Here is a 15,818-nt window from a genome sequence, read left to right as displayed (position 1 = left end):
GTTACACCTGTGAATGAATAGCTGCTGTACTCCACCCTGAGCAACATAACAAGAGCCTGTCTCATAAATAAATAAATAAATAAATAAATAAATAAATAAATAAATAAATAAATAAATAAAAAGTTTGTTTCAGTAACAGTAAATAAGAAGATATTGAGTGTTTGTTTTTACTTTTATTCACAATGTTTATAAGTCAGTTTTTTATCTGGCTTTCAGAAATCAGAAGGTTGATAAATTACCTATGCTGGCAATAAATGTGCTTTGATCTTTCTCACTGTTCTAGTTATATAGTTCATTTTGTTCATAATTGTCTTTGTCATCATCATTAGTTGGAGCGTCTCAGAATGGTGTGCTTTAAAAAACAATGGTCAAAAGGTTTCATATAATTTAGTAACCTAAATGTGTGTAATACTCTACAGAGTGCTCTGGTGTATATCATCTCTGTTTTCTGTTTGTGTTCTGGTCATTTAAATGTTACATGAAATTCTTTGGTTATTTTTTGCTGTCTTTGAAGCAACAAGGGTAGAATAGGAGCTTAAGAAGGACACTTATAGACTATCTGGAGTTTGTAAGTTAGTATTAACTGGAGTATTATATCTGGAGTTAGTATTTCCCTAAAATAATTAATTTTAGATGCACAATGCTGAGAAACAAAGTTATTTCCAAAGAAGTTGGGGTACTTGAGATGAGGCTTTAATGAAAATGTTATGCCTCATTCTAGTGAAGAAAGATTGCTCATATGTCAGAGTTGCCTAACCTTTTTGTCAAGCCTTAAAGGGCACTGTAGAAGCTGCAGTTTATTGAATCAACTGCAATGCCGTAGGATAATGAAAAATGAACTTCAGAAGTATAAATTTACTTTTTTTATTTCCTATAAGATTTGGCTTATTATATTATTAGACTACTTGTATTCTGAGTTTAAAAATTTCTGTCTGAAACTTTTTTTCCACAAGAAAATTCAGAAGAGATCTGGCTGTATCTTTAAACTCAAGAATTTTTAGTTTGATTTTGTTTGATGATCTGCCTGTTTGTAGTTCCCTGTATTTTGTTTATCCTTTTGCTACTCACTGTTCCTTTTGAAGACAATGAGAGCTCTGAACCAAGAATGAGATGTTGAGAATTTGATTGGGCTTTTGTTTAATTTCTCCCTAATCTCACTCTCTCTTTACTAGGTCATATTTCATAAATATAAACTTTTTAAACATAATTCAAGTATCTTTTCATTTGGTTGTATTTATATCTGAAAGATTTGAGTGTTAAATTCTTTTTTTCTACCAGCATGCTAAATACCTTTGCATTTGTTTTCAATGTGTGATACATGGTTTATTTTGGCATTTTACTTAGTTTTATTCCTCTAAAATTGGTAGGTTTCTTAAATCCTGATCCTCAATTATTTTTCATTTAACAGAGAAACTTGTTGATTTTGTGATCTTAACATTGTTAGTTTTAGTCACTTTCACAAAATCTTAGCTTCATATAAAATTGATTTTTTTTTAGTTACTTTACTTTCAATCTGTGGTGCCTTGGTATTTCACGATTTCATTTTTTATAACTTTTCAGTGTTTAGCTGGTCTTTTATAGACTTTTTAACTTCTAGTGGAAGTAAAAATTGGATTAAATATTACTGACATTTTTCATGGAAACTCAAACTATTTTAAAGTTAGTAAAGTAATAATAAAACAAATGCCAAAGGTATCCATTAACAATTCAACAATTAAATAATAATTTATTAATATATGATATGTAACAAATGGATATATGTATTAAATTAGTAGCATGAGAGTCTTATGGAAATACAAATTACCTCATTTATTCATTTTTCAGCTCTATTAGTTTTACGATTCACTCAATGTTTTAATATGCTTACTCTTCAAACCGATTTTGTCATTTAAATCCTACTTATCTTTCAAGACTCAAATTAGTTAAACTTCTGCTTCCTCCCCTCCCTCAGTAGGATTTTTAAACCCTGTGGAACACAGTAATCCCTCTATAGCTTTCACTGCCTTTATCACTTATTCAGTACTTATACCCATTCCTGATGAATATCATTTATTATACTATTTAATTGCATCACAAGTGTTTGTTTTATATTTCATTTAAGCTAAAATACTTAAAAGTAGAGATTATGTATTATAATTTTATATATTTCCCATAGGACCTAGCATAGTATTATGCATGTGCAATTATTTGGTGACTGAATAATTTGCCTATACTGTATGCCAAATTTATAAACAATGTGGGGGGTACGACCTAGCTAACGCTTATCCAGAGGCTATTCAACAACTCAGCATACTTTCAGAAAAGGAAACTTTGAAAAACCTCAGAGCTACACAGCCATTATAGAAGCCATATAGTAAAGTATTTGCTTTATGCATTGGACAGGCCTGAAGCCATCACTTAGATGTGTTTTCCTCAGATCCTTTTAATTCTTATGAATAATTCTGTCAAAAATAGATCACCTAGATTCTGAGATAGGAGCAAATGAGAAAGTAGTGTCACTGTAAAATCAGCAAAAAGTAATAACAAAGACTTAGGAAAAGAAGCACTTACGAGCAAAGAAAAAGAACTCAAAAAACATAGTAGTGTAGAGCCATTTAGCATAGATTGTCAAATATATCTGATAACCTTAAGGACTATATAATAATTAATATTTATAATGAAGATTGAGCGATCAAGGAATATTTAAGTTATACACAGTATACACTTTTAAGAACATAGGGAATATAAAATATATGACGATTTTTAATGTAAGTTTGTGTGTGTTTTAATATTTTCCATTTAAACTGTCAAGCATTGTTTATAAACTCACTTATTTGATATCTCTAATTCCCTAATCATGCCACACAAATGAAGCTGTCTGGGAATAAAATGTGAAATATACTAAAATAGTGCCCTTTACTAACACCAGGCTATTTTATTGCTTCTTGTCTTTATTAATGCTATTTCCTTAGCCTGGACCATCCTTACTGTCCCTCCCTACCTTTCCTTACCTTTTTATCATTTTCTGTGTCTGTCTTCTCCACAAGAATGCAAGACCCTTGAAGGCAGAGATTCTTACTCATTTCTGTAACTAGTATGGTACTCAAGACATAGTAGATGCTCAATGAATTTTGAATTGTGCTGAATGGTTATGAACAAAACACTTAAGTACATGTGGTCTTCTGTTCGTACTTCTTGAGAGAGCAACAGGTCATGCTAACATTTTTCTTTCTAGATTAAATATACAGGTTTTCTTATGATGTTGCATGATAGAATAGTTTCCTTTTTATTTCCTCCAAATATGTTTCACTAGTTGCCATTTTCTTTCTTTCTAGATGGATTAATTGCCTCTGAAGGAGCCATAAGTCCAGATTTCTTCAATGATTATCACCTTCAAAATGGAGATATAGTTGGGCAGCACTCATTTCCTGGCAGGTAAACCATGTTCCAAGAAAAATCTAATGTATGGTATTTCCTTTGCATTTGAAAAGCTAAAATTCTCTCCCCATTTCCCTATCTTTTTCATTAAGGGGGTGGGGAGACCCTCAATCTTTTCAAAAACATGTTTGATTTAAAATTAACTTATGAAGTCACATTTTCTATGTAAAACAAAATGGAAATCATATATCTAAAAAAAAATGCTTCATCACTTTGGAAAATATAGACCGTCTATTGAAACAGGTAATACTTTTGCCAAATTAATGAACACAGATTGTTTCCTGAGTACTTTCCAAAGCCAATAAAATATAGAATGAGAACACAAGACATATATTTTAACAATTATGCAGACATCACTGTTTTTAAAAGTTGATGCTTTGATTAAATTGAAGACTTTTCTTCCCTAGATAACATTCAAGTAAAATATTTAAGGGAAAAAAAAAAATCTGTCAGGCCAGCATTGTTCTACAATTATAATAAAGTTCCCCACAGAATATATCCAGCCTCATTACCAATGATGTCATAGATTTTTAAAGTCTTGCCAGAAAGTGTAAACAATATTTGCCTCTTTATATCATTCCTAGAAATGTGATATTTTAATTTAGCCCGACTCTGGAAATTTCACATTAAGCTAGTCCAGCAAATAGGTATAGTCTTATTTTCCCTTCAGCCTATTTATTTGTTCCTTTAAATTACTGATTTAATTTCTTCTTCTAAAATTCTATTTTTCATTAGCATAAGCTATTTTCTGTTTGGAAGATATATTCATGTATTTTTTAACGAACAGTACAATTGTGACGTATATGCTGTAACTCTTAATGATTACTTTTAATAAGCTATTCTAATCCAATATTAATTATAATACTTTCAGCTGTTATTGATCATCTATTGTATATAATCTGTTTTACAAATGTTCATCTTATTTATTTTAACATGCACAGCAACATTTTAAAGCAAGTTTTATTATATCTGTTTTACTGATGAAGAAAATCAAGAATCTAAACTTTAAGTGACCAGTTCACACAAGTAGGATGATAGAGCAAAAATTTGAACTCAGGTCTATATGTCACCAAAGCTTATGTTCTTTCCAATGTAATATGCTGCCTACTATGGAGGAAACAAAACATACTACAGTGACTTTTAAGGGTTTTTTGACCACAATTCACATTTAAAAAAATACCTTTCATATTGCTACCTAATGCACATATACATATTTGTTTATATTATATACATTTATCTACCTGTATCCATATATGTAAAACAAAAGTTTCTTATAGTGATACTCTTACCTGTAATGCAAAATGCTATATTGTTTTATTCTATTCTGTTTCATTTTTAAAATGCAGATTGCAACCCACTAAGTTGATTTCACACTCACTGGTGGTCAATGACGCAAAGTTTAAAAGCATTATAGAAAAACATAGGAGTGTTACATGAAATGTGATAACCTTATGTGTAGATCAGTGTTCTTTAGTGGCCTTTAAGTAACTAATAGCAGTTTAGAAATAGTTTTATCCACATACTACATTTTCATGGTAAGAAACACCTTGCCTTAGGAAATAAAAGCTAAACATGATTAAATATTACAAAGCATATGGCTTTTGATTATTTCTGATACGTCTGGCTATATTAGCTGTACTTATTTAAATAGAGCCTTTGTTTAATCATTGTAAATACTGTATTGTGTCATGTGACAATTCGTGATATAAATGTTTTCTGAAACATAATTGGAAAAGAAGAAATTATTTGGTTATGTGATCTTAATATTTATATCAAAGAAATTTGCCTATAGTATTTATGAAATTAATTACTCTGCCATTTATATTTCACTATGAGCAAAAACATTATTTTTGTATCTCCTGCAGATACTGCCAATCTAGAAAAAGCAGACTGCTGCAAATCATGCATTAAGAAAGACTTTACTTTTTTTTAATGACTTTTAAAAAACTAAACATTTTCCCTAAAATTGAATATCCAAAATATTTTTTTTGCTCAATTCAGGAAAATCATTCATTTCTGGATTTCAAAAATGGTCACGTTATAAAACAATAAAGATGTTTTGAAAGATATGTATATTCTATGACTAAGTTATTTACTTGGTCCAAAGATTTTAGGATTTTGTTCCTCAGTTCTATTAATAGCTTTTTTTAAATGACTTTAGGAAAATCCTTTTACTTTTGTGCCTTCAGTTCCTTTTTAAGGTGAAAATATTTAAGTAGCTTCTTTTACTTCGTAAAAGACATCACAATAACATTGATTTTAAAAGATTAGTTAGTAAAACCTGTAGGCTATTTTTCAAATCAAAAGAATGATATGCTTATTTATTATAATCATTTTGATTTGAGAATTGTTTGCCTTTTAAAAAGAACTTCCACTGAGAAAGTTAAATCTTTCATCTACTGTCTTCTGTAATTTTTCAGTCTTTAAGTCACATGATTAATAACTATATCACTTTTTTAGAAGAAATAATTTACAATGAATTTCCTCAAATTTTTGTAGGTAATAGATCAAATGAATAGGGACCCTAAATTGTGTCAGCAGAGATACAGAGTATATAATATAGGCAAAGTTGTTCGTGTCTACATTGTTTGATTGACTTGCTTAGAATAATTTACTTGGAATAATCAAAAATGATAGCTTTTATTCAATTATTTTTGGTTAAGATTCTCCTTTTAATTGAACTTCTAGGCTCTTCTTTGACAGTAACAAACTAAACCATGGACCTTACATATGGCACATTTTTAATTCTGCAGAGATTTAAGTATTTTAAATTGTTAAATAACCCATTCACACATTTTGTAATGATAATTTAGCTGCATAATGTCCCAGATGTGAATTTTTAAATTAATGACCACCTTTTAGTTTCTGACATCCAATAAGTAAATTTAAATCTTGTTAGATTAAATAACACTGACTAAAAATATTATTTCTGAAATTTATTTTAATTGATTTTAAGCAAAATAGAAATATTTTCAAGAAATGCACATTCATTAAATAGAACTTGTTGAATTCCTATTCTTCATCTTCACAGTGAAGATGAGACTAAGCAGACTTAATATACAACCTGGAGAATTTGAGTTAACTATGAAAGAAAAATGTCTTAATTGAATTTTAAATATTGAAAAATATGATTCTCTAAATACCTTTTAAAAGAGAAAATGTTATCTATTTAGAAATTTTTCTTTCCTTTAAATTAGGGAAATGGTCCAGGTGACTCAAAAATTCTTTCCCTGCTTCTTTATCAAACGTCTGATAAATAAGCACTGTCAAATTATCTGGAAAAAGAATAATAAAAAATTAATGTATAAAAGGTGAACTTTTATCATTACCATTGTTTTTAATGGTACCATTTACCATTGTTTTTAATGATTTAAGTAACAATAGTATGTGAGATGAAACATGAAAAAGAATATGACAGTGCCAAGTGGCTTACTTGTCAGTCAGCTCATGGCATTTTGGTTTTTGTTGTTTAACGTTTCAGTTTGAGTAAATTGAGTAGATGATCTCAAGTCTAAGGTAAAGAATAAGGTAAAGAATAAATTGTTAATATGCATGACATAAAGTTTTTTTAATCGTTCAAAGAAAAATTCTCCATTTCTTCCTGAAATGACAAAGTTTAGTAGTAGGACAAATGTGTTAAAAATCTGAGAAACTAAGCCAGGTTTAGAAAAGTGTTTAAACAGTTGAAATTGGTGTTTTTCTTAAAATCTGAGTCAGGGAGTCCCTCTTAATCAGAATGCCTGCATTTTTGTAATATAGCAAGGCAGTTTAATTGGAAACAGTGAAAACTGTTAAACTCATCTATCCCATTCTACAAGAGCGACTGGATGTTTGATAAAATAGATACTGGCAGTTGGACAGCGAATCCTGGGTTTTAGACATGTGTCACTATTGGTTTGAACCTCTTGGCGCCAGGATTTCCCGACATTTAGAGCTAATGCAAAATGCATTAGGGCTCTAAGGCATTAGCTATAGAGTTGCCAATCCCAGAGCGTCAAATGTAAATCTTCTCCTCCCCAAATCTGTACTGGTGTTAGAAAGTAAAGTGGAACTCGCTATTGAAGCTAATTAAAAATAATAGGAGCAAGACTAACTTTTTTTCTTGTTATATACCATATATCCACACCATATTTTTGGACCGTTTTTTTATTATAACTTTTACTTTTCAAGACTAACAAGAACCTCATGTTAAGAGTATTTTTAAACTGCTGCCAGCTTTTACAAATCAGTTTTTGTTGCAGTAAAAATGGTCCATTTTTCTTTTATAGGAATCCAATTTTCATAAACTGAAAAAAAAATTGCAGAAACTGCTTAAGTTTCCTTGGGGCTTTGAAAAATATTTTTCACAGAGCCTGGAGTTCTTCTTTGTGGTTGGCAGTGATGTCATTTACTGACCGTTTCAGTGGGGTCCAAGATGAACTAGATGTGTACATTATCTTAGCCATCTGATCCTTACACTTTCATTTTCTATGTGTGTGTTATAGCCTGCCTCTTTTTGTTCTTGCTTACAATACTTTAATATTAACTTTTTTGTGCATTATACATATTATATGCTATACATATATACCTTCTATTTTGGTCTCTTTTTTTTCAAACATTAAATCACAGTTGAAATGTTAGTTGTAATCTAAAAAATCATACTGAATAGAACAAATTATTTCTTTAAAATATAAGAAACATTTTATACAAATGTTTAAATGTATGATTTTTCCTAAGTCTAGAATTCTACATGTACCAATTAGACTTATTTCTTTAGCTGTAAGACCACCAATTTATACTCAGCTATTTAGTTTAACTCAGCTTTTTTTCTCTTAAGAAAAGCAACCTCAAAATTACATATTCTCTGTCTAAAAGGTATTGTGTAGTTTTTACAGAAGTACATGTTATTACTATTAATAGAACTACATGTTATGAGTTTATTTCAAAGCAGCTATTCAAAAAATATATCAAATTGTTGTCCATTTTACAATTCTTAATTTGGCCAAACAAGGAATTCTTTTATATTGAGAAGAAAGTAAATATTCTTGCAAAATCCCTTCTTTGATAAGTCCTTTATCAATTTTTAATTGATAACCCAAACTCTTTCATTTGTTGTAATAATTTAAGTTTTTGTAGTCCTTCATTTACTGTGGCAGAAGCATAGAAATTACACAAAAGATCAAAAAAGTTAGAAAGAAACTCCCAGAAACATTTCCTTTGGAAGACATTGAGACCAACCGATTGTTCAGCATTGTAAGAACTCAATTAATTGGTAAATACTTATAAAATCTTTTAAAAATAATCATTAACTAAAACACTGCTTTATTTAGTATATTTTTATCAAAAATGATCATAGCTTTTTTGTTATCTATGAATTTTTCTCATTACTTTTTCTCAGCAGAGAATATGTTTCATGAAGCCTTTTTTAAAAACTTCTGACTTTTGTAATTTTTTTAGACATAGTGGTTGCAGAATAAAACAACCAGATACCATTTTCATCTATCAATTGCCAAACATTTTTTAACAATGATACCCACACTCAGAGCAAAGACTTCCACTCTTAAACACCTCTTCTGGGAATTTAAGTTGATAAAACCTTTGTGAAAGGCATTTGGTAATATAGAACAAGAGTCTTAAATTGTTTACTTCCTTTAACACTATAACTTCATTTCTAAAAATTTTTCCTTATGAAGTAATCAGAGATAAAAATAAAGGCTGATAAGTTACTATGTGTCAAAGAATATATACATATATATCTATGCAATAAACATGTTTTTCAACACTGCTTTTGTGCCATAAGATTTTGCCATAAGATTTGTTATTATGTTATCCTTTTTTAAGTAAACCCTATATATGAAGGTCAAGATAAGTCAAAATAGATCCATTTAGCAATAGATATTCACCTTATATAAAATTCTTCATTCTTTTAAGAATTGACCACAAAGAACTTTTTAATTTGCTTCTTCCTTATTGAAAATTCTTCTTTTATAAAAATATTATTCACATATAATGTTGTGATTAGCATAAAACTGGATACAACACTGCCACATCTGTAATTCTAGTGATTTAAAGTAGATAGTATGGTTAAGGATACTTGCTCATTCAATTTACATTCATTTATTCACATGTATTAAAAATTAGGATAACAGATTTATTGATTTACACTTAATATATAAACATGTTTTCATTTTAAGACAAGTATATTATTAAAGTCTATTATTGCATAATTTTTAAAAACAAAAACTCACTGAATGTCTTATATATACAAGGCACTATTATACATTTTATTGCTCTTTGATCTTGACATGCACATTTGCATGGGTCCCTAATACTTGTTTGTAGCTGGATCTAGGTTGGGGTATTTGCAAGAGTTCCTTCTCAATTTAAATAGAATTTTGTTAAATATTGTTTAAAACACACAGAGTAGAATCTCTTTATAGCAACAGCAAGGTAGAGTGTCAAGATAATATCCTGTTTACTTTTACAAAGTGCTGTTTCAAGAACACTGTATGAGTCAATCTGAAATATTGAACTGTATTCAATTTTTTATTGAACTGTATTCAGTTATCCAAATGACATTTTTAATATATGTAAACATCTATTTCAAGGCCAGTAATAAATGCCATACCTAGCTATAACCAATGGAAATAAGTTTATGTTCTTCCCACCTTTATCAATATTAATGAAGCAGAGATGTATGGTAAAATTTCTTGAAATTAATAAGACCATAAGAAATAATACTATATGACAAGTAAAATTTTACCTAAAGTAATGAGTGGCCATTTTATTTTTAAGCTTGTGGGATGGTAAAGATAGGAGTACAAGAGTGGCAGTAACTATGTAACAACACAGTCCTCATGAGAAAATCAAACCAATGCAAATAAAAATTTTTTACACTACAGGACTCTTGCTTTAAAATAATTTTTACATGAAATCTCATTTTTGTTTCTGAATACTCCCATAGCAGTTCTACCACTTACTTTTTTATTTAAGATGATGAACTGCCTTCAGAGCCTTCTAAAAGTTTCAAAGAATAAAATGTTTAAGGGGTTTTTTAAAATCTAAATCTAAGTATGTAAAGACTAATAACTTTCATTTATGCTGCATTTATATCTTTATGTATCTCATTTGATCATCAACAAGTGTGTAAGGTATACAGGGCAAAGAGCAGTATTGTCTCCATTTTAACAACATGGACATTAAGGCTTAGAGATTTTTAAAGGATTAGCCTAAAACCAAGTAGCTAATAGTGAAGCCTTTAAGCTTGGTAAGAGACAGCACTCTTACTATTACACCATTACTGCCTCTAGATGACAAGCAGATATACTAGTCTATCAGTGAACTGTGCTTTAGAAATCTTAGAGTAAAAGTTATTAAAATTCAGAGTAAAATATGTAGGTTTTGTTGTGCAGCACAACATATTTACCTATTTTGCTTTAGTGCATTGGACATGGTTTACTGCAAATTTGGTGCTTCAGATTTGCTTGGAGGCAAGCTACTAAGGGCTTATTAACACATTAAGTAATTAGTTTACGACCTTTAAATTCTCTTAAGTAGTTTGCTAAATTCTCTACAGATTAAATCCAGTTGTATAAAAAATGGGAATGAATTGAGTTGGATAATCTCAGTCTAGAAGGGTAGATGCCTCATGCAAATCATTTATTTAGCTAATTAACCATTGCATAGATTATGGTATTGTTTTAAAAATGCCTGTAAACAAAACCTCATGAGCTTATTATATATTAGTATTATTTCTCTTTCTTGTTTAGACTTTTTATAGACACAATTTCTTTCTCGTATTGAAAAGACAAGGAAATTCAGTTCCACTGCTTGGACACTAATGATTTGCATTTCCCAAGGAGAATTGAATTAGGTTTTATTAGTAAATTGGGCCTATAACCTTTAAGGCCAATTTTTATTAGATTATCACACATCAGCATTAGCAAATTGTAAACTTTACTGAAATATAGAAATACGAGCCAAAAATCAAGGCTTGTTTAAAATCCTGGAAACTTGGGAAGATGTTTTATCCTACAGAAATTATAGTCCTGACTTGGAAAAATATTTTAAGTGACTTACTTTCCTTTGGAAATTTAGAAACAAGAGAAGACTTTGGTGAAAGAACCACCCTCATCAAGTTAGTGTTAATTTTCAGTCTGCTAAAATGAGCATTGTTTATGGAGGCATGCATATTAGCTGTGTATATAAAGCCCAAAGATGCTCCCAAAGAAAGTAAGATTTATTGTCTTTCTATTAGGACTTTCAATTAGGAGAAGAAATTCAGCATTACTGAGTCTATAAATAAAAAAAGTAATCTGAATATGACTGGATCATTTAAAAATGTTAACATCAATTATGGTATAGCTTTGTACTATATGGGAGTTAATCCAGTTGTGACTGAGAAGTGAATTATATCACCATGATTTAAGAGTGATTATCTAGTGTTAAAGTTCATGCATTTTTCATATGTATTAATTACATTTTTGTTGCCTATACAGATATAAAAATTATTTGTGAATTTAAATAGAAAGAAAGTCTTTAAGCAAAGATGCCTGCTCTATGATTTATATGACCTAGGAAATGCCTTTATTTTCAAAAAAAGAAAGAAACACAAGAAACAGGAGGGTTTTTTTTTTGAGGAAATAGAATGCAAATTACCATTATAAAGGCTTGCTTATTCATATTCTAATGAGAATAATAAAATTGTATGCAGTTGAATGATAAGCACCACTACCCCCTCCAAAAAATTAGGAGAGAAGCAGAGCATGTCATCCTTTATTTCCTTTAAGTATGGATTTAATGATATTGAGCTTACTCCTTAACTCAGGGATATTTCCTAATTTAAGGTAGATGTATTCTAGCCCATCTGTGTTTCGATTGATTTAAAAAGGCGACTTAAATATTTATAAACAATTGTTAAAATTAACTTATATTAGAAATATTAAATAGATATTGTTCTTAAATATTTATTTAAAAAAAAACAGCTGAAACCTAGGGCCTATGGGGTTTTAAATGTAATACTAATTAATTCCCATATTCTCCATATTGCTCATAATCTTTACGGATATGCTATTCCAAATAGCTCATTTCTCAGATATGAGCCATTTGGGCTCTGTAAACTGATTTGCACTTATATTGAATAGGGATTGTACAGATTGTAGATGAATTATTAAAATAAATTTATATTGCCAAATCTAAGAAAAAATATTAAGCTATAGTAAATGAGGAAAGAATGTACAAATGAAGACCTACCTACTTTAATAAGTTTAGTGGTTACCTTCTATTTCAAAAAAAAAAGTTTTTTATTGTGTTTTTAAAAGGAGGAGGGGGAACTAGTCTATATAAAACTGCTTACAGAAGTATCTAGGACAAAAACAAGGAAATATAATGTTCTAAACTCAGCCAGTCCAAACCACTTGAGCTGCTATGACAGCTCATAAAACTGAGAGTAGTTTTTAACTGGGCTCTGTTTTACATTGCCAAAGTGAATTTTCCTTGCAGGAAGTAGCCAGAGGGTTTATTTAGTTTCCAGTCCATGGCTTTGATCTTTCTGTACTGTCACGTCTCAGGTTACACAGCCCTTTTCACTGCAGTAAATCTGCAACAGTTAATGAGAATAAAATTTCCTCCTTCTTACTGATGGAGGAGGCATGCTGTTAAATGCCAAACCACAGCCAACTGCATATTTGCAGAATTTCAGCTACAATGTATGAAAACAGTGCAATCAGTTTAATCTTGTTGTCTTTGCAATTCATTTTATTAGGCTTTCTTACTTTTCAAGTGACCTACTTTATCAAGTAGTGGTTGCAGGCTAAACCTAGAAGATTTAGAATGTGAATAAACTAAGAGAAGGTGTGCGTGAGGTAGGGCAGGGAACGGCTGGTGTAATTCCCCGTGTACTGCCATTAAGATTCAAGTTTGGTCTATTTTAATGCATTTAAAAGACCAAGCCTTTCTTTCTCCTCAAATAAAATAAACTGGTTTGCTATTTCTTTGGTTATTTTGTATGGTTTAGTTTGAACATAAATTAGTACTTAATGAGTTTATTTAAAGAATCAGAACATTATTTTTCACTTTTGATTACAGAGAAGATACCATAGTATTTAAGGGAATGTCAAGGGTTTCAAAAAACTCAATCTCCATATTATAAGAGCAGTTAGAGTAAAAATAATATTATTAATATCCTCTAAACCATCTTATTAAATGGGCCTTACATATAAAGGAAATATTATAAATATCTGCTGAATAAATCATTTAAATTTCCAAATCGCATTTAAGCAAGCTGAATTTTATAAATTAATATATGTATCTTCATGGTTATGAACAATAAAACATCATATTTCTTTATTTTCTTTTTTTTGTTATAATGAAATCTCTCAGTTGAGGCATTATTTGATTCAGTGAATATATGTTAAATTCTTAAATTTGTTTTTTACTTAACACCTTTTATCTTTTTTTTCTACTGACTTATTTTGGTGGTTGGCATCTGGAACTTAGCAACTTATTTGTCAAGAAATTCACCCTCAGAAGGCCATTTTGGGTGATAGCCACTGATAAGTATATTTTATCGTATGTTTATATAGAGAAATATAAAATACTACAAAATAAAATATATAAAAGAAATCAGCTTCTGGTTTCTTACCACTGAAGTCATGGTTATAGTTGTAGCAATCTGATTTCACAGAATAAATCATTTCCATTCTCATAAAAATCTAAATGTTGGGACAAATCAGCAGTGTCTAATACCCATTCATTGATTTAGATAACTATCATAAAAGCAATAATTCAAAGTATATTGGGAACTCAGAAGTATATTTCTAAAGTATGATAGTAAAATCAGATCTCCTCATAAAATAAAGGATCCACTTTGGGAAGGTGTCAGTGTTAGTTACCCCAATAATAGTAGAGGGTAAAAGGAATGTGTTGAAATTTTCAAAAGAGAGGGAGGTGTAGCACTCACTACCTGAGGCCTTTTCAGAAGGTATTAGGTATAATGTAGAAATGTTGAACTTTAACAATGTAGCTTATGCTCCTAGAACTGTTTTCAAATAAGCTTATCTATATCTACTTAAACTGTAACATCATAGTTTGTATGTGAAAAGATGTAGGCAAAAACAGAATCTTAGACTATCTGGGGGCCTGTTCTGTAGTTTGCTTCTTTGTTTTTCTGCAACTTTAATCTGTTCAAAATTTTTGCACTTTAAAGTCTACAGAAAATTTCTGAACTAGGTAAACATTGATTTGTTTTTCAGTTTTTGTTGTTCTTTTAAAAAAACCATAAATCTCAAACAAGTGCAACTGCTCAATTGTTTATGTTTTTGGAACATGAACAGTCCAGTACAGTTTTAAATGAAATTACTAGAAAGGAGTGGAAACAATAATTCACGCTTTAATGCTGTACAAATTTAATCTTTATTCTAAATATATTATTTGAAATGGTATTCTCTAAATGCTTTCAAATTTGTCTTCAATCTGAGATAAGTTGACTAATAATGATGATGCTATTTTATTAAAATATATTTAGTGTAAGTGCCAGGCAGTATGCTAATTGCTATTTATTACAACTCTTATTTAATCTTCACAAGGGCTAAGAAAAGAAGACATTTTATTAAGAAAACTGAAGCTTTTAGAATTAAGCAACTTGCCCAATATTATCTTCCCAGAACCTAATCTATAAACTACTCTTATTTTCCCCCACCTTTCTTTCTTCCCTTCTGTTTCAAATGCTCTTTTTTCAAAGTCCAGTTTTTACTCTCAACCCCATCCCTTCTTGCCTTTTCAAGGACTTTTTTCAATGTTGTCACTCTTTTTTCCCTCTCCCGAGTCAACCCTGTCAGCATATAAACATAATTTGGAATCTCCGATCCTTAGCCCCATATCATATTCCAACTAGAATTGAGTTCCTTTCTCTTCCTCAAACTGTCCATTTTTTATTTCTTGTATGCAAAACTCCTCAAAAAGACTCCCATTCATTCTTCAACTTCTCCAGTCTTGTCAAAATCAGTAGTCTTCATATCACCAAATCCAATATACTGTTTTCATCTTCAACTCTCGGTTATATCTGACACAATTTGACCAGGCCCTGCCTTTTGAAACTCCCTTCTTTCAGCTCTTAAGACATCCTATTTTTCTGTTTTTCTCTACACCCTTTTTCATTCCTTCCCAATGTTCTTTGCTGTCTATTCCTATTTCCTACCTTTAAATGCTGGTTACTTTAAGGCATCAGCCCTGTTCTCTATCCATACTGTATTTGGGAGTCGAGGGGTTTTTTTCTAACTATGCGCACCACCTATAGGATTTCATCCAGATCCCGTGACTTTGAATACTGTATTTTTAGCTGAGCCTTCTCTGAACACCATCTTTATCCTTCTTTCTATTTGACATATCCAATTGAATATTTCATATAATTTAACTTTTGGGTT

The 15,818-nt window shown here is 30.1% G+C and overlaps 1 protein-coding gene across 4 annotated transcripts in view; it reads left to right on the top strand.

Moving 5' to 3' along the window:
* KIFAP3 (kinesin associated protein 3) overlaps positions 1-15,818 on the top strand; it is a 157,478-nt gene that overhangs the window by 123,210 nt on the left and 18,450 nt on the right. For all 4 annotated transcript variants that reach the window (XM_076000373.1, XM_076000374.1, XM_012763635.3 and 1 more), the window contains one exon: positions 3,315-3,414. In XM_076000373.1, the coding sequence (XP_075856488.1) occupies positions 3,315-3,414 (100 nt within the window). The remainder of the gene's footprint in view (positions 1-3,314; positions 3,415-15,818) is intronic.

Source organism: Microcebus murinus, chromosome 2, assembly GCF_040939455.1.
Source record: "Microcebus murinus isolate Inina chromosome 2, M.murinus_Inina_mat1.0, whole genome shotgun sequence".
NCBI lineage: Eukaryota > Metazoa > Chordata > Mammalia > Primates > Cheirogaleidae > Microcebus > Microcebus murinus.
The sequence above is the reverse complement of the archived record's forward strand: the minus strand, read 5'-3'. Positions and strand labels throughout refer to the sequence as shown.